Source organism: Colias eurytheme, chromosome 31 (assembly GCF_061535395.1).
Source record: "Colias eurytheme isolate Ceu_HAF_F1 chromosome 31, ilColEury1 Martin Lab GWU primary, whole genome shotgun sequence".
Taxonomy (NCBI): domain Eukaryota; kingdom Metazoa; phylum Arthropoda; class Insecta; order Lepidoptera; family Pieridae; genus Colias; species Colias eurytheme.
This window is the reverse complement of record NC_143010.1, coordinates 664716-684032: the sequence shown is the minus strand read 5'-3', so window position 1 is coordinate 684032 and position 19317 is coordinate 664716. Positions and strand designations below refer to the sequence as shown.

The 19317-nt window shown below is 34.7% G+C and overlaps 1 protein-coding gene across 1 annotated transcript; it reads right to left on the bottom strand.

Annotated features, from left to right (window-relative positions):
- Positions 1–9165: 9165 nt before the first annotated feature.
- On the bottom strand, positions 9166–14816 carry LOC149895328 (ras-related protein Rab-24-like). Its single transcript, XM_090119051.1, has 5 exons — positions 14539–14816; positions 13651–13739; positions 12868–12994; positions 11964–12111; positions 9166–11531 (listed from the first exon to the last, which is right to left on the bottom strand). Exons 1-5 carry the CDS (start codon positions 14650–14652, stop codon positions 11407–11409), a joined length of 603 nt encoding a protein of 200 aa, XP_089975177.1. The 5' UTR covers positions 14653–14816; the 3' UTR covers positions 9166–11406.
- Positions 14817–19317: the final 4501 nt, after the last annotated feature.

Sequence of the window (19317 nt, the reverse complement as noted above, 5' to 3'; positions counted from 1 at the left end):
TGATATTAAGAAGAACATATTGTTCATTGCTTCGAATGCTATGGGCTGTGACAGTATTGGCCGGGCTATGATTTTACCTATCCTTGACATAGTCACTCCTATCATATCACACATCCTTAATTTCTCTATTTCATCCGCTAGTTTCCCTCAAGCATGGAAGGATGCTCATATTATCCCACTCCCTAAAAAGAACAATCCTTCCTGTTTTTCCGAATACCGCCCAATATCCATTCTCCCCTTCCTTTCTAAAATTCTCGAGAAAATGGTGCAGCAGCAGCTGTGCTCTTTTCTAACGAGAAACTCCCTCCTAGATCCTCTACAATCCGGTTTCCGAGCTGGACATAGCACGGTCACTGCTCTTGTCAAGGTTACAGATGATATTCGCCTAGCAATGGATAATAAGCAGCTAACAATTCTCACTCTTTTAGATTTTTCTAATGCTTTCAACACTGTTGATTTTGATATTTTGTTAGCTGTGCTTAGTTCTCTTAATATATCTCCTGCAGTGTTGGATTGGTTTCGTAGCTACTTGCAAGGACGTCGGCAGTGTATCCGTGTTGATAATACGTATTCCTCTTGGTGTGATGTTACTGCTGGCGTTCCGCAAGGTGGCGTGTTGTCACCCCTCCTTTTCAGTATTTTTATCAATTCCATAACTTCTAATATATCTTCTCTCTACCATCTATATGCAGACGATCTTCAGATTTATAGGCATTCTACTATAGACAGTCTAGAACAAGAAATAAGATGTGTAAATGAAGATCTTAGGACTATTGTAAGCTGGACTCATAAATATGGACTGAATATAAATCCAAATAAAACCCAAGCAATCGTAATAGGTAGCCCTTATTACATCTCCAGAGTTTCTGTTGCAGATCTACCTAAGATCTCGATTGAGGGGGTTCAAATAGCTTACAGTTCTACTGTAAAGAACCTTGGTATTACTCTCGACCAAACCCTGTCCTGGACAGAGCAAATTAATCTCGTTAGTCGTAAGATTTTTGGTGTTGCTGCAATGCTAAGACGTTTGCGCAATTTTTTGCCCATATCCACGAAAATTTTGCTTGCACAATCTTTGCTTCTTCCTATCCTCGACTATGCTGATGCAAGCTACTTAGACCTTACTGAGGAGCACTTAAACAAATTAGAACGCCTCCAAAATTTTGCGATAAGATTTATCTTTGGTCTTCGCAAGTTCGACCATATCTCAGACTTCCGCTCACAACTCAGATGGCTTCCTATCCGCCTTCGCCGGAATACGCATCTCCTGTCCCTCCTGTACTCAATCCTTTTCGATCCCAGAACTCCTTCCTACTTAAAAAAGAGATTTATATTTATGGGCTCGTCTCATGAATGTAATTTGCGCTCCTCTAACAATCTTACGCTTTGTATGCCTGCTCACATCTCCAAATTTTATGATTCATCTTTTACCGTGCAAGCCGTAAGATTGTGGAACTCCCTACCAACCGCAATAAAGCAAGCGCAAACTTTGAATAGTTTTAAAGCTGCAATTAAAAAATATTATCTGTCCTCATAATCATTCTGCATCTGTTCTGTGTTACCTATTTCTCTTCCTGAAATTTTTATATAATATCCTCTTCTGCACGTTTTTCTTTCTTTCGTTATATATGTAATTTTATAACTTACTCATATCTATTATATTTATTTGTATTCACTCCTTGTATATGCACTATCTACCTTTTTCAATCTTTTCATTTTCCTATATCCCAAGGTTGCCTGGAAGAAATCGCTTCAAAGCGATAAGGCCGCCAATTTGTACGGTGAAGATTCTTTTTGTATATTATTGTATTGTTTATCTGTGCATTGTACAATAAAGTGTTTTTTATTATTATTATTAAAACATCGTTAGGAAAAAGACTTTCTCAAAAATCTAAGTTTTACTAAATGAACATCTGCCCTTACTTGGCCGGGATGGTCGATTATGGCCTGTAGCCTCATAGGAGGCCCGTGTCCCAGCAGTGGGAACATATACGAACTGATGATGTATTTTATATAGGTATAAAATTAAATAAAGTTTTATTATATTATACTTCATGCAACTATTAGCATAAAACACTAATTATGTACTGGTTTTGATATCCACCTGTTCTATTCAAATGCTATATTTTTTTTTGCGATGACGTAACTTTTTTAGAAGAGCTACAAATATACATGTATAAGTTATGTATTAATTATACAACAAATTTACATAGTCTCTTGAGAAGAAACGATTATTGCCAAATTGAATAATCACCTGACTAGATTAAGATTTACCCAGGGTTATTTTTAAAGAATATTTTGTTACATAGGTTCGATATTGTTCGTTATGCTCTTTGAAAATTTTTATTCGATGTATTACTATCTTTTTTTTCCTAGTACGAATATGTTCTGGGAAAAAGCAGTGTATATCATTGTTATATCTTATAACTTTGTGGATTAGAGGAGAAAAATTACAACAAAAAAATTGTGTAGATGTATTAGGCTACGTAGGTTTCAAATATGGCATAACAATAAAACTATGGTAATGGCAGTTATCATTTTATTTTCCGGGGACAGTGATATGTGACATTGCCTGCACTATAACATTACAGCCCCAAGAAGTCAACTACCGACGTTGTTTGTTATAAAAAGACGGGTTGCACTCCGGGAGTGCCGGCAGAAGTGAAAACTTGATTATTAACGTTGAGCATGTTTGATTTTGGAATGGTACCCGTCTTACGCTTTTTCGATCAGGTCACGTGTCCTGACGCGAATTTAAGATTTTATACCCATTACAGAAAAAGTGCTCAACGCCGCTAAAGTTTCACTTCAATAATTATCATCACGATAAGACCAACAGGAGCATGGCACATGGATAAACCGCGAGGCGCAGCTTGCATATAAATATTCTACTCCTTTTTATAAATCTGTCAATCGACAGCCCTAAACCGGGCGCCATTAATGAGTAAGTAAGGAGGCTGTCTCTTGTGGTAAGTTTAAGTAATATATTGTACTTGAAGTTCCAACTTATATGCTGTTATGGTCGTGTAAAATTTTCTGATTTTTATACATTAGTCATGGGTATAACATATTATATATGTTAATTGAGTAGTAGAAATAGGCTTCCTTAACAGGTCTTTTTTTTGTTTTGTTGTGTTTTTGAAAAGGCTACCTAATTTATTTAAGATTAAAAAAACTTGCTGGATCTGAGCGATTTTTTTTTACAAATATGTATTTTTAGGTAGAAATTAAAAATTAATTCTGTTGTAGTTATCTTAAACATTGACCGCCTGCTTGGTAGAGTGGTTGACGCGTGAGCGTAGAACCGAGGTGTCCTGGGTTCGATTCCCGGTGGAGACAAAGAAAAAAAAATGTCTCGGTCTGGCACGACACAGAAGGCTGATCACCTACTTGTCCCTAAGGCCTAAAGAAAATCGATCAGTGAAACAGATGTATGCACAATACATCTGCCCCTTTTAACGGCCTTACCCCACTAGGGGACACGGGACTTCACTATCTTAAAAATTATTTATGATTAAACCGTAAAGTTCAGAATGTAGTGTGTACCTACCTTTTTTTTAAGTGAGAAAATCTTGCAAAGATACCCAAGGCAAGGCCTAACCTACTGCATTATAATATTATCTGTAATAGAACGCTACAAAAAAACTACTTGAGTAAACATATTATAATTAGACCACAAAGAAAGCTGTATCATCAAAAGGGTTTTCCCGTTCCCTCAACCGGTAGTTATGTTTTTTGTTTATTCCAATTACTTGTTATTAGTGTTAGTTTCCGTAATCGGAAACGGAAAGGCCGATTTTGAAGTGAAACTTCTGCGCGTTGATAGTAAAATTTCAAGGGCGCGTCATAGAGTAATGCGACGATTTCAGTATCTTTGAATCTTGCCATGAAGTTTCACTTTTGACACGTGTGCTCGGCACGCACGCTCTTTTTTTTGTTTTTAACACGCTCTCATTAGCTTCCTTCCTTTTCGATTTTGACTCACTAAACGGATTTAATTCAAACTTTGTAACTACACTTATCAAGGATCGGTGACAATACCTATAATAATTCTATGATCTTGTCATACGAAAGCGAGTTTTATTTAACTAAGTAACTATTTTATTATTTTATGTATACTCGTTAATTATTGTAGTGATAAGGTCTTCTGTCCGTGTTCTGTAAGCAAAATGATGAATCAAATTCAAATTATATTTATTTGCATGAATGTAGTTACAAATTATAGATGTTTTTAATTACAATATTATGTGGCTAATACATTCTACCCATTGATTGGGTGTGCAAATATTGAAAAAGAAAGTTGATTAGTCTAATTATTTAAATGTACACACAATTCAATTTTCACATTTACGCGAACGCACTACGATTAACACGATTATATCACACACAATTCAGTTTACACTACTTAAAAGTCATAAATTCTTCAATGTCATAAAATTGTTTCATCCTTGAAATTGAAGGGTCAGCTTGTGAATTTATTCCATGAAATAATCCTTTGGTTCACAGGGGAATTGACGAGTACGGTTTGGGAGGCGCAAATAATACATATTGTGTATTATACAACTAGCTGTTCCGCGCGGTTTCACCCGCATTGCTCCGCTCCTGTTGTTCTTAGCGAGATGATATATTGATTCCCCGATAAATGGGCTATCTAACACCGAAAGAATTTTGCAAATCGGACCAGTAGTTCCTGAGATTAGCGCGTTCAAAAAAACAAACAAACAAACTCTTCGATTTATAATATTAGTATAGATAAAATCTTATTTCCGGACTAAGTTATAAATAAAAATTACATTAACCCGCCCAAAATTGCATGATGCGGCCTGCGACCTCGCCTGTGAAAATGACAATACCTCTACTATTCTAAATGATTCTAACTGTTTCAAACAATCATGGAACTATATGAAATTTGGTACAGAGATTACAGTCTGGATTACTATAGTCACACATAATATAATACTACAATAGTAACTAGTATGGCCTACTTTTATGTAAGTACCACGCGAGTTACCGTTACGATCTTATTATTTTTTATTACATATAAATATAGACTTCAAAAAGAGCATCTAATAATTTTCTTTTGTTATTTGGAATATGGGATAGTTCATTTATAAATAATATCCGTCTTTGTTATTGTTTTATAGCATTCAAATCTATAACACAGAGCAAGTAATATAGATCTATAATAATATATGTACATAAAAATGAATCGCAAAATGTGTTGGTAGATTATCCCTTATTCAAACGCGAGCCTGTGGAGGAGCTAACAAAATAGTAAGATACGTTCCTGGGTAATTTTGGGTCGTAGATTTCAAAAATACACACAAAAAAGGGGTTAGTGGGGGGGAAGTACCCTTTTTTTGGTGGGAAGTATATATCCCGTCATCTGTTCTCTCTTGTAAAAAGTTTGGATAGGTGGGAACTATAGCTCCCAGTGTCCACTCCAGACATCAATATTTTAAAACACTAGTTAGTTGCCCTGACTCCACTTGTGAATTTAATGTTATCGTAAAAAATTATAAATATCAAGTTTTTTAATAAAGGAGGTGAAAGTACTCATCAATGCAAGTTTATTTTACTGAGGGAAAAATTCGGGAATTGAAAAATGAATGACTTCAACATAAAAATGGCATTTTTCTAAAACAAAATGAAAACAATAGGTAAATACTAATGTATTGAGTTAAGATTTCTAATTATCTGATCAGGAAATAACGAATAACAATAAATAAGTTGCTTATACCAACTAAAAAGTTTTTTTAGACACACAGATTTTATATATAGAATTTCCGAATGTCGTGTGCAGTGACGAACACTGGGATGATATCTTCCCACTTAAAGACTTAATTTCAATCGACTCTACCAAGGTATAAACGAAAGATTCTGGGCATATTTTTACGTTTCACGCAACCGTAATATAGTCTAGTTTACATAGCTAGAACTCAAATCTACTTATCTAATTTTTTTTGAGCACTACACCAAAAACTAAAAAATAACGGTCGTTTTCGGCTGCAAAATCACGTCACCTGACTTTGACGTGTGTTTACCATGACATGTAATAATTCTCTGAAAAGTGTTTCCATGAAAAACAGTTCTCTGAAATGTTAAGATTGCGTAGATAAATATTACAATGCATTAGGTTTAAGCATATAAAAATAAAACACGATTTACTTCAATCTGAGACGTGGGAAGTATAGCTCCCAGCGTTTTAATAAGGGTTATAACTGGACGGCTGAACCGATTTCGTTAATTCTTTTTTTATAATATTCCTTGAATAACGAGGCTGGTTTTTATGGAGAGAAAACGAAAAACCGGCGAAGCCGGGGCAGACCGCTATTTATTTTTATTTATTTATTTATTATACTTTATTGCATTGAAAATACATAAATACATATAACAAAGACAAAACTACAGAAATAGCAAAGGGCGGCCTTATCGCTAGGTAGCGATATCTACCAGGCAACCCAACAATCAGAGGAAATTTAACAATGTGATGTGGGTGAGCAAAAATAAGGCAATACTAACACATTGAAAAATGTACAAAATAAACATATACAAAGCTAACTACTTACTAATAGTAATATAAAATACATAAAAATAATGAAATAAATAAATACATAAATACGAAAATAATTATAATAAATAGTTATACATACACTTACATACAATACATAAAATAAATACATAAATACATATACAAATATATATCCATAGCACACATATATACATGATAAATATTAGTAACTATGTAGAAAAGAAGGAATCAGAAAAATAGAATAAAACGAGAAATAAAAATAAACGTAAATACGACAGCTATACAAAATTACACAAGAGATAGATAATAATTTTTTAATAACAATTTAAAAGCGTTCAAATTTTGAGCACATCTGACCTTTGTGGGCAGAGAGTTCCATAATTGAACCGCACGAACTGCAAACGAATTGTGAAAGAATTTTGATTTGTGAGCCGGAATCAGAAGTAAAAGGTTAGTAGAGGAGCGTAGATTACTCGAGCTCAAGTATTTGAATTTCTCTCGAAGATAGCTTGGAGCTTTTGGATCAAACAACACACAGTACAGAAGATGAAGGATATGGGAGTTTCGCCTCAGTCGGATAGGGAGCCATTTCAGTCTCTTACGGAAGTCGGAGACGTGATCAAATTTTCTCAAACCAAAGATAAATCGGATGCAGAAGTTTTGGAGTCTTTCCAGCCTATCCAACTGGGCTTCAGAAAGGTCAAGGTAGGATGTATCAGCATAGTCAAGGTGGGACAGGAGAAGGGAATGAGCAAGCGCTAACTTTGTCGGAATGGGTAGAAGATTACGCAGTCGTCGCAAAGCACCAGCGGAGGCAAACAGCTTCCTGCTCACTTCTTTCAGTTGAGGATCCCAAGACAATGTTTGGTCAATATATATGCCGAGATCCTTGACGATTTTACTGTAGGGTAGTTGAGCGCCGCACAAATGAACTGAAGGAAGCGAAACCCAGTCAACCTTCGCGATTAGCGATGGGCTACCAACAATGATGACTTGCGTTTTTAGTGGATTGACTTTCAATCCGAACTGGTTGCTCCACTCAACAACAGAGTTCAAGTCATTATTCATTGTTTGAATAGCGTTCGGCAACTCAGCAAGAGTTGACTGGGTATAGATTTGGACATCGTCGGCATACATGTGGTAGAGAGAAGATAAGGATTTCGAGATAGAATTAATGAAAATAGTGAAAAGGAGTGGAGACAAAACGCCACCTTGAGGAACACCAGCTTGAATATCACACCATGACGAGGTGACATCATCGCTGTGAATCCTTTGCCGGCGTCCACCTAGATAACTATGAAACCAATCAATACTAGTTGGATCTCCAAATGTTAAGTGAACGAAGCAGACTCACAAGGACATCGAAGTCAACGGAGTTGAAGGCGTTACTAAAATCCAGTAACGTAAGCAATGTGAGCTGCTTGTTGTCCATGCCAAATCTAATGTCGTCAGTGACTTTAGTGAGAGCAGTAGCCGTACCATGACCAGGACGAAAGCCGGACTGGAGAGGATTCAATAAGTTGTTCTTATTAAGGAATATGTTCAATTGATTATGTACTAACTTTTCAAGGACTTTGGACAGGAATGGCAAAATGGAGATAGGTCGGAAATCGGAAAAAGAAGAAGGATTAGGTTTTTTTGGGAGAGGAATAATATTAGCCTTTTTCCAGGCCGTGGGGAAGGTACCCGTGGAAATGGAATGGTTTAAAATGTGGGTAATGACAGGAACGACTATGTCGAGGATAGGTAGGATCATGCTACGACTAATGCAATCGCTCCCAACAGCATTAGATGACAAAGACATGATATTCTTCTTAACATCACTGCTAGTAAATTGATTCAGACAGAACGGAGGAAAATTTGGAGTTGGAATAGAAGAAAGAGTGTTAATAGTCATAACTTTAGTAGTGTTATCAAAGTGAGGAGTTCCAGCAAAAAATTGGTTGAGTAATTCAATATTAAAATTTTTAAAATCAGCTTTGGGATCTTTACAGCCAACTCCTAAGGTTTTTAAGAACTTCCAAACTTTAGCAGGGTCGCCGTTCTCGACCGACGAGTGAATGTGGCGTCTTTGACCGCTAGTGCAGTAGTGCATAAAAAAATCATAAGTGTTAACGAATAAGTGACGAATAGTAATTTTTTATACATATATTCTTGATGCTGGTAAATAAATATATTATTCAAATCGATCCGTGCGTTTGTCATAATACTTTCATCTGTCTTTTGTCTGTTGTTGAAAATATTGAATGAGATTTTAAAACTAGGTAGAAATATTGGGGGGAAACCAAGGGGGAAACAGAAATGATATACAGGGTGTAATCGTTAAGTGTGCACAGGCGATTATTCCGTAACTATTACAGATACAAAATAACTTTAAACTGAACTGCCCCCCTATAACAAGTGGCTTTCTATTAGCGTAAAGTTCAATAGAATAGATTATGAATGTATGAGATTGACGTTTGATTACGACGACGACGACGATTGATTACGTCAATCTCATACATTCACAATCTATTCTATTGAACTTAACGCTATTAGAAAGCCACTTGTCTAGGGGGCCTGATATTGAAAGTACTATCACAGTATTACCATATTTCAAGATTATTAAATAAAAAACCATTTAAAAATATATATCAATTTATTAAAATCACATGTAACGCAGCCATTTTATTTATATATTAATGTTTACATAAAACTAAGTCGAGTTACACTTTTTATAACTTAAGAAATGCTGAACCGATTTAAGTAAAATTTTACAATTTGACATTTTTATTTGACTATTCTCTCTTATTAAATAGCCTGATGATAACAGAATAAGTATTAAAACATTAGAAGTTCTTATTGTATATTGCCTGCAGTTTCATTAAATAAAAAAATACTTATATTAAATTAATAAAAAATAACCTTACACAAATATTTTAAATCTATGTCTAGATGATATAATAAATTATATACGTAAGATATACAGGGTGTCCCACTGTTGGTATACTAAGATTAAAGGAGGTTATAGTTTGGCATACGCTGAGTACGTAAAAAATACTTATAAAATTCCAGACGCATTTTTTTTTCAAATAGATGAATTCTTAAAACTCTATGTGTACAGTGTACACCCATAACGACCTATCGTTTAAGATTATGTTTTCATAGACAAAATGCTCACATTAGCGAAGCGGTATATGCCGGCTGCGCGAAGCTAGAGAAGAAAAGAAAGAAGAAAGAAGAAGAATTTTAAGAAAAAATTTAGCAAAAAATTTTTAACGTAATTTTGTTGTTTAAGTATTTTTTACGTGATCAGTGTATGCAAAACTACAAGTCCCTTCGCGCTTAGTATACCGATTGTGGGACACCCTGTAATATGGAACATGGTAAATAAAGCATAAAATTTATCATATATTTCAAAATCAAATCATTTGGAACAGGGAGCTACCTTTTCCAAAAATTTAACTGAGATCGATACAGTTATTTAAACACCATGCAGCCAAACATACTAAACAATTAAATTAAATCTTACACTAGTTGCCGTTATACAAATGTCTATCAGTTAGCAAAATTTTATCAAAATCCGTACAACCATTTAGGCATAACGGATAAATTAGAAAAGTTATTTATATTATCACATTTTTCATTAATTGTATCTTTGGTTTTGATCTGATTATTTACAATTAGTTCATTTACAGAAATATTGAGGACATTTTATTTGTTCGTTTGTATTTAATAACCAAACCATTTGCATTGTTCAAATTTATATTACAACTAGCTTAACGCCCGCGGCTTCGCCCGCTTTGTCTAAAACCTAATCCTGCTAATATTATAAATGCGAAAGTTTGTGAGGATGTGTGTATGTGTGTGTGGATGCTTGCAGTTATTCTTTCACGCAAATACTACTGAACCGATTACAATGAAATTTAGCACACATATATAGGGTAACTTGGATTAACACATAGGATAGGTTTCATCTTAGAAATCCCACAGGAACGGGAACTATGCGGGTTTTACTTTGAAAACGCGGGCGAAGCCGAGGGCGGAAATCTTGTAAATTATATACAAAAACTTTCCTCTTGAATCACTCTATCAATAAAAAACGCATCAAAATCGGTTGCGTAGTTTTAAAGATATAATATGCACACAAAGGGACATAGGGACAGAGTAAGCTTTGTTTTAGTGATCACATTTGGAAAATACTTTATTTTAATACAATCGATATATCGAAGAAATAACAACTTAAATAGAACTTGGCGCAATTTTTTTTATACATTTTCACAATATAAACGAATCGGACGACACTTCCCAAACTAAAATACATAAAGCCCTTTTTTGTGTAGAGCTCAAAATGCGTTTAAATATCACTGAAATCACGCTCAAATTTCGTTCAAATCACGCTCAAAACGAGCTCAGACCACGCTCAATTTTGCTGAAATTGCGCTTAAACTCAACTTTGCAACATAAAGTTGTCAGCAACATATTCCTAACAACTGTACAAGTTAATTCAAGTTTGTGGTTAAAAAATGCTCAATACATATTTCATAGATCATGTAAAATGACAACTAAATCACGCTCAATTTTCGCTTAAACCACGGTTAAATAAAGCTCAACTCAAACTTAAATTGCGCTTAAACTCAACTTCTTCTTGCTAAATAAACGTTCAAAATTTTGTATAGCTCACGCAAAATGAAGCTTAATCACGCTCAAATGCCGCTTAAATCCAACATCTGTGCACAACTTTGTAGTTTAATAAATATTCAATATTTTATAAATCACATTTGAATCGCACTCAAATTAAGCTCAAATCCGAAACTCAACTTTTCAACATGCAAATGTGTTGTAAATACAACACAGTATCCAACAACATGTTGCTCAAAATGTTGCTCAATATTTTAACAGAAGCAATAATCTCTCTTTTTATCTTCTTCTCTTTGCAACTGCACTCTTGTCTCTTCTACGTCTTTCATTACTCGAATATCCGCCGCACAATCTTCGACTATCTTTTGGAAGAGTTCCTCTGAAAACGTTTAATTATTTATATGAATAAACATAGTAAATAAAGAACATACTTTTATAAGAAGTAATTATTGTATCGATTGTTGATAAGTGTACAAAGTTTTGGGTTCGATTTCCGGTGGAGACGAAAAACGAAATGTCTCAGTCTGGTAGGACACAGAAGGCTGATCACCTACTTGTCCCTAAAGAAAATCGATCAGTGAAACAGATGTATAAATAATGCATCTGCCCCTTATCCCACTAGGGGACATGGGACTTCACTTTTAGTACAAAGTTCCATTTAAATTGGATTTAAGCGGATTTTTTTTCTTTCTAAATAATAAATGATTTGATTTTTTTCACGTCGAGGCGCGATCGACTTTATTATATTCTTAAAAAATTCTCATTTATTAATCATTTCAGTGCTACATAACTAAGAAATATTAATACTTACCAACATTTTCACCAGTTTTACTACTTGTTAGAAAGTGTCCATGTAGACCTTGTGAATATGTTTCAATGATGTCTTCTGGCACTTCCCGTTTGTTTATGGCCGAGTCGAGTAAATCTTTTTTAGTACCGCAGAGGTATACTTTGCAGTCCTGGAAAAAGAGATATAAAATATTATTATGTATCACTACATAGTATAAAACAAAGTCGCTTTCTCTGTCCCTATGTATGCTTAAATCTTTAAAACTACGCAACGGATTATGATGCGGTTTTTTTAATAGATAGAGTGATTTAAGAGAAAGGTTTTAGTATATATGTAATTTATTAGGTTTTAGACAAAGCGGGCGAAGCCGCGGGCGGTAAGCTAGTAATATTATAAAGCTGAAGAGTTTTGTTTGTTTGTTTGAACGCGCTGATCTCAGGAACTACTGGTCCGATTTGAAAAATTCTTTCGCTGTTAGATAGCCCATTCATTGAGGAAGCCATATATCATCGCTAAGACCAACAGGAGCAGAGGACTGCGGATAAAACCGCAGAGCACAGCTAGTTTAAAATAACTTTTTTAGAAATCTAGTTCGTATTTGGACAATGAATTATTTCATTTACTGACGCTTACATACAATTTAAATTTAAACATAATTGAATCAACACCACAAACCCCACAACGTTACAAAATGGCGCAAAATTAATCCTATTCTTAATTACCGCAAAATAAACTCATTGCATATTAACAATATTAAAGAGCAACTATGGAGTTTCTTGCCGGTTCTTCTTTCCATAGATACTGCTTTCCGAATCGGTGGTAATTGTTAAAAAATGTTATGAGTTATGACGATTCAAAAGTGCTTCTATAAGAAGTATAATTGAATAAATAAATGTTTGAGTTCGTTTAATTTAATATTATGTACCTCTTCAACAGTCCTCAATTCTTGCAACCAATGTCGCAACCGAGCCCATGATTGTATACAACTCGGCTCGTAACAAACGATCGCTGCGTGCGCTCCCCTGTAGTACATTCGCGTCATTGCTTCATATCTGAAAATATCATATCATTTTATTTATTATATACAATACTAGCTGTGCCCTGCGATTTTACCCGCAGTGCTCCACTCCTGTTGGCCAGAACTAAATTTTAAAAATAAAACGAGAAATATCCAAAAATGTTACATTAAACACTCCCATACAATTTATTTCCCATACATTTTGTATTCATAGCAGATTTTCGTATATCTGCTATGAATACATAGTGACGTCCTCATTGTGCAATACAATGAGGAGCTCTATTTACCATTTCCCTTCAAATTTGGGAAGTAATTAAAGCAGAAACCCAAATAAAGAAAGAAAAAGCTAAAATCTTTCATATTAAATGTACATGGGATATTCATATCTCATACTAAATGTATGGGAGGATTTCAGGTTAATTTTTTAGATATTTCTTGTTTTATTTTTAAAAATTTATTTAAGTACTTTCGATATCTGTTAAAAGTTTTTTGATATCTGTAATGGTAACGGAATAATCGCCTGTGCACACTTAACGATTACACCCTGTATAGCTTTCCTCGGTATATCTAACACCGAAAGAATTTTTCAAATTGGACCAGTCGTTCCCGAGATTAGCGCGTTCTAAAACTCGGGCCAAGCCGCGAGTGGCAAGCTAGTGTTTACATAATAACACAATCAAAACTACATACCTTTCACTGCCTGCAGTATCCCATATTCCTACATTAAATGGTTTTCCATTCACATACATAGTTTTTGCACAGAATGCTGCTCCTATTGTCTGAAAGTATAAGCGATATATAATTAAAAAAAAAAAATTTTTTTGAAGTGAAAACTTCTTTAGCAGCGTTGAGCACTTTTTCTGTAATGGGTATAAAATCTTAAACTCGCGTCAGGTCACGTGGCCTGATCGAAAAAGCGTAAGACGGATACCATTCCAAAATATCAAACATGCTCAACGTTAATAATCAAGTTTTCACTTCTGCCGGCACTCCCGGAGTGCAACAAGTCTTTTTTTAATAATATTATTTTGAGATAAAACAATTAAATGTGTGACTAAACATTTAATTAGGTTAATGATTAAAATATCAAAATAAAATATTACACCATATCATGAAATTTAAAATAAAAATTAATTATTGAAACATGTTCATTATTTTGCAAGCCGTGTGTAAATTTTTGAAGTTCAAGGCGCGTTGAGAGTAAAATTACAAGGTCGCGTCATGGCGAAACCGTCACGTCATGGAGTAAGGCGACGATTTTGATATCTTTGAATATTACCAATGAAATTTCACTTCACAATAACATAAAAACTACACAACTATTTTCTAATTATTTTTCAGAATAATTCACATCATATCCAACTCCAAGTCACTTTAAATTTGATTTTCAAACTTAACTTAGATGAATTCACACAGAATAGTATTAATTTATTGATACGATTGACGTAATAATTCGTCAAGCTGACGAAATAAATTTATCGCAAATAAACATCAAGATAGGTAATTGAAACATGTTTTTTTTAATACCATGACATTGCATTTGTTTACAAAACAAAATAATTATTTTAATTAACTTACGTTTTGGTAAGGCGTTGTAGCATTAAATCTGCAACTAGCGAATCTTAACACCAAACTTGTCTTCCCTACATGTTCGCTGCCTAATAAAACTATTTTAAAATCACACCGACTCATTTTTATTATTCTTAAAATCTAATAATTTGAACATGGTACACAATTCTTACAGCTTAAAAATAACTATGAGTATTAATTAAGTCTTCTTGGATCATGTCTTTATCTTTCCAAGTCTATAAGATCAATAAAATTTGTAAGATTATTTATTCTGATATAGCATAACATAGGTACCTAGTAACCTAGGTATGTATTCAAAATACAAACAAAAATGAGTAATCAATCATGTTTTTGACATTTGACAAATTGAAAATGACAGGTCTCTTTTTTTTCTAACCAAGACCGTGATATTTAATTCAGTATTGCCAGTATACAATATATAAATATCAAATTGAAAATTTTAGGTCGGCTTTTGCTTTCAAAACAACAAATCAATAGCAATAAGATAGCACTGCTTTAACTGATGTTAAATATGTGCAATTATTGTATGAATACTCTAAGGTGAAAGTCCAAGCAATGGTAAATAAACGTTAAATTTTTTCATTTTATAATATAAAAATAAAAATATTATATCAACAACTCTTTTACAATACTCATTACTCGGATATAGAAATAGACATTTTGGGGCGATACTCTTGAATAAAATATATTATAATATGTAGTGAAATCCGTTTAGACTTTAGAGTTGTCCCAAGTATAGAATTATCGATATTGGTAATCATTCATTCACTTCATTCCATGCGAAGGCGTAAGATTGATTTACCTTTAAACACATAATTCAATGATTAAAATAGTATAGAAAGTAGGAAAGTAAGTAGATTATTCTCTATCTTGTATTATATGTATTGTATTACGATAAAGAATTATCGTTTAGATATTATCTTTTGTTACAACTAACTGGGCAGCTGGCACTAATGTGTGGTACCTATTGATTTATTTGAAGTGTTTTATCGATTTTTTCCTGATAACGTATTGGACCTATTGGTGTTGGCGTACAATAATTATTATCAATGTTTATTTTTTTGTATCTATACTTCGTATAGTTGAATAAAATTTCTAAAGTATCCAATGGAATAATGGTTTTATTTATGAATTCCTTTTACGTAGGAAAGTGGCAGAGAGCGCCCGGTGGCCGACTGTACGGACATCTTTGACTGAGACCACAGGCTGAGACAATAACAACAACAACATCCAGGAAAAATATTTGCTGAATAGTTCCTTAACATAACACCGTTTCATTGTCATAACTCATAGCAGAAGACTATGTACCTAGCTAATGTATTTATAACGTTAGAAGATAATTAACGCTGTAATTACCAAGTAATTAATTACTTAATGAATACTGTATAATGATAGAAACTTGTTTTCAAAGTGTTAAAGAAAAAATGATGCTTGTTAAGCTATCGGTATTTTTGATTGAAAGGTGTTGTAATATTCGATTTAAATGTGCGAATAAATATTTACATGAATATTATCACAAAAATATCGATATAACTATGAAAAAAGGCACAATGCTGACAAAAAATTATTCACTGCAAAAGCTATTTCAGACACAGTGTGTTAATTTTTTGTGTCCTTTTTTCATATGATATCGATTTATTAAAATAATTTTATAATCGATAATCGGATATCAGCACATTATTGTTTATTTATTTATTGTTAAACCCAGAATAAAACAACATTCATTATAATTTTTTCTGTTCGTTCCAGCTAATCCCCGATAATTTTCCATAATTAGACGTATTTTTATTAATGCATTACTTAAATAATATCTAAATGCCACATAAATGCATAAAATGTCCATATATCATAGTGTTGTATCGAAGCGCATCGGAAACGGCTAGATTTAGAATTTTTATGTCTATATTGTGTAGGTCAGAAATTTGATGATTATTTTTATACCCATAAGTGAAAAATTTTATAGTAATAGTGACCTTTTTTTTTTTTTTTTTTTTTTATAGTGGGGAAATCTTCTTAGATACCCCCGGCTCCCGGGGATGGAGCCGTGGTTATGTCGGATTCCTACCGACTAAAACCCCACTCTGTTCCATCGCGCTGCTTTGGACGGAACTGCGGGAACGGTTACGACTCTACCGCGTGTCCCGCCCAGCAGATGCCCGTTTCCAGGCCCACCACTAGAACCCCCCTCGCTGGTGGCTGCTGGAACGAAGGCTTACGCCACCAACGCGCAGACAATGGATTTTTCCCCGCTCCATCATCCGCGTTCCCCCGAACCCCCGACCCCATCACCGTCCGGCCGGAGGGGGCACGCCGGAAGGTCCTCCGATGTGTGAAATACACGTCGGGGGACCCTCCGGCGCACTTTTATAGAGATTACCTCGCAGCCCCCACCTCAACAGAGGTGGCGGCCCTCGGTCCGGTCCCACGGACCGGATTACGAGTTGGCCGACGGCCGTTTTACAGCGGCCGCCGCTCCACACCTCTCTGCAAGAGTCTCCGCGCGTCATCACAATGACGCGTCGGGATCCCGCCCTCCGCTGCACGGCGTGGCTTGCTGAACCAGCGAGCCCGCCGCGCCGCGACCTCTGGCCGCCATCCACCGCCGCATTAAAGCCGGCTCCTCTCTGGCCCACAAACAGGACCTCTGCCGTCGGGTCAGTCGAGGCTTTCCAACCCCAACTGCCGTTCAGCGCCACCTTTGCCTAGTGGACACGGGGTCCGCCAAGCCACGACCTCTGGCCGCCATCCCACGCCGCACACAGCGGCCGCTGGGCCACACCTAGCCCTGGCCGTCGGGCCGGTCGAATCTCCCCGACTCTAAACCAGCCGTTCAGCCCCTCGCTGGTCCAATTTCGCTTCACTCAGAGGGCCATAACTCTGAGCTACTGAGCCCCTCCGCCGCGACAAGGCCTGGACCGTTGGGGGGTAGTAATAGTGACCTGGCAAAATAATGGGCGAAAGGCCAGCTTATATGTGTAATGCTTACAAATGAAATAAAAGTTTTAACATATATAAATATTAAATAAATTATTCATTACACCTACGTGCCTCAGTTTCGTAAACAATACACTGAATAGTGTAAATCATTTGAAACATACTATAAGTATCCTGAATAAATAGCGTTTTGAATCCGATTTGTTAATACTAAAGATTCGTTAGGGACATAATAAAATACGCTGATATACCTTATTCCTAGATTTAATAAGATAGTTGATGAAGATGTTTCGTTTCACTGTGGGCATATTCAATATGAGTCGCAATGAAATGTAATAATAGAGAGCCCATACTCTGATTTGACATTTTGCATTATAGGGAAAGGTCATGGATGAATATGAATGCAACTAAATGCGGACTGAAATGAATAACCTATAGGTTTTATAAAAAGCTCAGGAATATTGAATATGTTACGTATTATTATGAAATATTCTGATGCTAAAAGACAAATGACTGTGATGTTACTTATTTTCCTTATTTTGATGTCTCTATGAGTCCAGATATGAGTCCAGAGATCCAGTAATATATATCCATATTAATTAATAATTTACATAATCAATTATGAATTCAAGTTAGTTCCTTACCATCTAAAAGACATAAGTTAAAATTAATTAATTAAAATAATCGATAGGGTGTGAAGAACTTGAAGTTGAAAGGTCAATGAACTAGAGATACCCGTCTAATAACCCTCTTGTCTGTCTGGTGCTTATTTGATAAAAATAAAATACTAAAATGAAAAATAACATATAAATATACTGTTTACTTCATTAATGCTCTACACCGAAACGCAGAATTTTACCTGTTTCTGAACATTAGCGATGCTTGATAAAAAGGGTGTCTAAAATTAAGTTGAATGCAAACATTTATTGACTCATGCGCTGGAATATCCACTTTTTGGTTTGAAGTATGTAGGTATTACCAAAATAACCAAATAACTGTAATATTGTCGTGAGAAAAAATATTAATGTAATAATAATTAATAACTAGTTATAACTAGAACCTAAAAATGTCCAAATGTACAAAAAAAAGTTCTCGAAGGAAAAATAGAAATAATCTTAAACATAATACCATTTTATTATTACTAAACAATTTCATAACAAAATAAAATTATACACAGGAAAATCGTTTTATAACTCGTTAACTCTAGATCAATAAAAACGTGAGCGAGTGAATAAACAATCGAGCAAGGTGAAACCACACAAAAGGAGTAACCTCGTCACAACTCATACTACGCGATAACAGGCGTGTTATCAAACTTGAAGTAATAATACAATGCCAACTCAGCGGGCCGACCTACCTATAACTATCGTTTTTGTACACTGCTTCCACCAATACTTGTCTCTCCCACACCCATGCGAATGTTGCTGGTTTAGTCTACAAAAAATAATTTTATCGATAACTAATTAAAATCTAAACATATATATTCCATCACTAAAAAAGTTTTACAATTTTTATTAATTATATAAATATTTTTTTAATTTTGTTTTTACGAATTTGATGATTAGGCTATTACACAACAAAATTACGGAGTCCTTCTCTTACTGTTTATTTACGATTTCCTTTCTATATCTCTTAAAACAAATACATACAATAATAGACTTTATTGCGTTGAAATAAAGTTTGTATTTCAATGTCAAAATTGTAACTGTTCTGACGTTTGTACGTAATCTGTAAAATGGTGTCACGTCATATGGAACTGACAAGATTATACGCAATGTTGCCATCGCGAAAATGATTTTGTCTTTTTCACTCTTCTCCAAGGCAGTAGCATCA